Source organism: Poecilia reticulata, linkage group LG1 (assembly GCF_000633615.1).
Source record: "Poecilia reticulata strain Guanapo linkage group LG1, Guppy_female_1.0+MT, whole genome shotgun sequence".
In the NCBI taxonomy this organism is placed as follows: Eukaryota; Metazoa; Chordata; class Actinopteri; order Cyprinodontiformes; family Poeciliidae; genus Poecilia; species Poecilia reticulata.
The window spans coordinates 8,256,944-8,259,053 of record NC_024331.1 but is presented as its reverse complement, the minus strand read 5'-3'; the positions used below and the strand labels follow the sequence as shown (position 1 = coordinate 8,259,053).

The following is a 2,110-nucleotide window of genomic DNA, read 5'->3' as shown; positions in this document are numbered from 1 at the left end:
TATTTTGGGAGTTAACCGTCTCCTCAAATGTCAAGGATCACAGAGYGGGAAGATGTCTTGAGTGTGACTCAAACTTTTGCCTGACAGAAAAGTCCAGTGAGAAAAAGATAATACGTAGTATACACGAGATTAAACAGTCCTGTCAAGACAAAATGAGACCTGTGATTAACATATTAAAGGCCAACTTACTTTTAAAAATGTATTTGATATTTTAAAGCCAAACCCTCCCGACCCCATTAAGGGACAAGGGTGTCAAGAAAATGGATGGATGGATTTTAAAGCCATATTTTTTTAAGGATGCACAGACAGTCTGATATATATATATATATGTTCATTTTTCATGTGACTGTACTAACCTGTAGCCTTTTTGGCAATTGTCTCTTGACTGATCATTTTGAAAAATTAGCTTATTTTGATATAATCTTTGCAAATTATGACTTCATCAAAAGGAGGCGACAAACCCCTACAGACACTTGAATTTTATTAGTATTTCCTTTATTTTTGCATTTTTAACACACAAACAAGCGAACAGAAAAAACAACCGTGAACAAATAAAAACATACCAGCTGCCACACAAAAGAAAACAATCATAAAAACCAGTCATATTAAGGGGCATGTAAGCTTTTTTTTTATGTGTAATGTGGTGTAGACATAAGTGCTGGACATCACAACTAAGATGTTTAGTGATTACAAGAAACACAGAATCTTGCATCATACAATGATGACAATGGTGGAGGAGGGGAAAGGGAGGAGGAAAAGTGAAGGGTAATAGRAGGTAGATGCAACAATGAGAGAGCAGAGAAATGTAAAGGAGGGGAGTGTAGCAGAGAGCTGCAGCCGAGAATAAGGAGCTTAGTAAGGCAGAGTGAGCGAGGTCTTTAAAGTTTAGACAGCTTTGTGAACTCCATCCTGACAGATGGACAACCCGGACAGAGTTGAACTCTGCTACCCCCAGCACCCAAATAGCTCCTGCAGCGGTCCGAAGCGACCTCCCTCCCAGGCCGTTCTGCTGTACACGCTGCTCTCCTCCGTCACTGTGGTCACCGTCGCTCTGAACCTGCTGGTCATCATCTCCATCTCCTACTTCCGGCAGCTGCAGACCCCGACCAACACCCTCGTGCTGTCCCTGGCCGCCTCAGACCTCCTGGTGGGGCTGCTGGTGATGCCGGTGGAAGCGGTGCGGTTCATTGAGCCCTGCTGGCTGCTGGGTGACGTCATGTGCGCCCTGTCTTACATTGCCGGCTTCACGCTCACCTCGGCCTCCGTGGGAAACATGGTGCTCATATCGATAGACCGCTACGTGGCCATATGTTTCCCCCTGCAGTACTCCAGTAAAATCACTCGCAGCAGAGCGGAGGTGTCTGTGAGCCTGTGCTGGGCCTGCGCTCTCCTCTATAACGGCCTCATCTTAAAAGACCACCTCAGGCAGCCGGACAGGTACAACTCCTGCTACGGGGAGTGCCTGGTGGTCATCAGCTACATCTCTGGAACCATAGACCTAGTCTTCACCTTTGTCGCGCCCTGCTCGGTCATCGTCTTCCTGTACATGAGAGTGTTTGTGGAGGCGGTGTCTCAGGCCCGGGCCACGCGCTCTCACGTTACAGCCGTCACGGTCAGGGTCACGGCGAAGAAATCCGAGCAGAAAGCAGCCAGGACTCTTGGCATTATTATATTCATGTTTCTGGTGACTTTCTGTCCGTATTACTACCCATCTCTCGCAGGTCAAGACATCTCCAACAGCGCCTCGTCTTGGGCCATTGTGTCCTGGATGGTGTATTTTAATTCCTGCTTGAATCCGCTCGTATACGCCTTGTTCTATCCCTGGTTCAGAAAAAGTATTTCTTTAATTGTGACTTTGAAGATCCTAAAACATGATTGCTCTCAGACAAACATGCTTTAACAAAGATGTTCAATTCAACTCAAAGGGAAGTTAAATGTTTTAATTATTCAAAGTTCTTCAGTGTTGTTGTATAAACTGTGGGGTGGACAGATCTCCTGTAGCAGTTCGTTTTACAGCAAATCTGAAGAAGCTTCTGACTGAAGATACTGTTGTGTGACTGACTTAAGAGAATGCTAAATGGTTTTCTATACTTTTCCCATCTCACCTCTA

At 45.4% G+C, this 2,110-nt stretch overlaps 1 protein-coding gene across 1 annotated transcript; it reads left to right on the top strand.

Moving 5' to 3' along the window:
• Positions 1-396: 396 nt before the first annotated feature.
• On the top strand, positions 397-2,098 carry LOC103466959 (trace amine-associated receptor 13c-like). Its single transcript, XM_008412959.2, has one exon. It carries the CDS (start codon positions 917-919, stop codon positions 1,898-1,900), a length of 984 nt encoding a protein of 327 aa, XP_008411181.1. The 5' UTR covers positions 397-916; the 3' UTR covers positions 1,901-2,098.
• The last annotated feature ends 12 nt before the right edge of the window (positions 2,099-2,110 follow it).

What these genes read in the sequence shown, in the direction of transcription:
- LOC103466959 (XM_008412959.2), top strand. Translation starts at nt 917, where the DNA reads ATGGACAACCCGGACAGAGTTGAACTCTGCTACCCCCAGCACCCAAAT.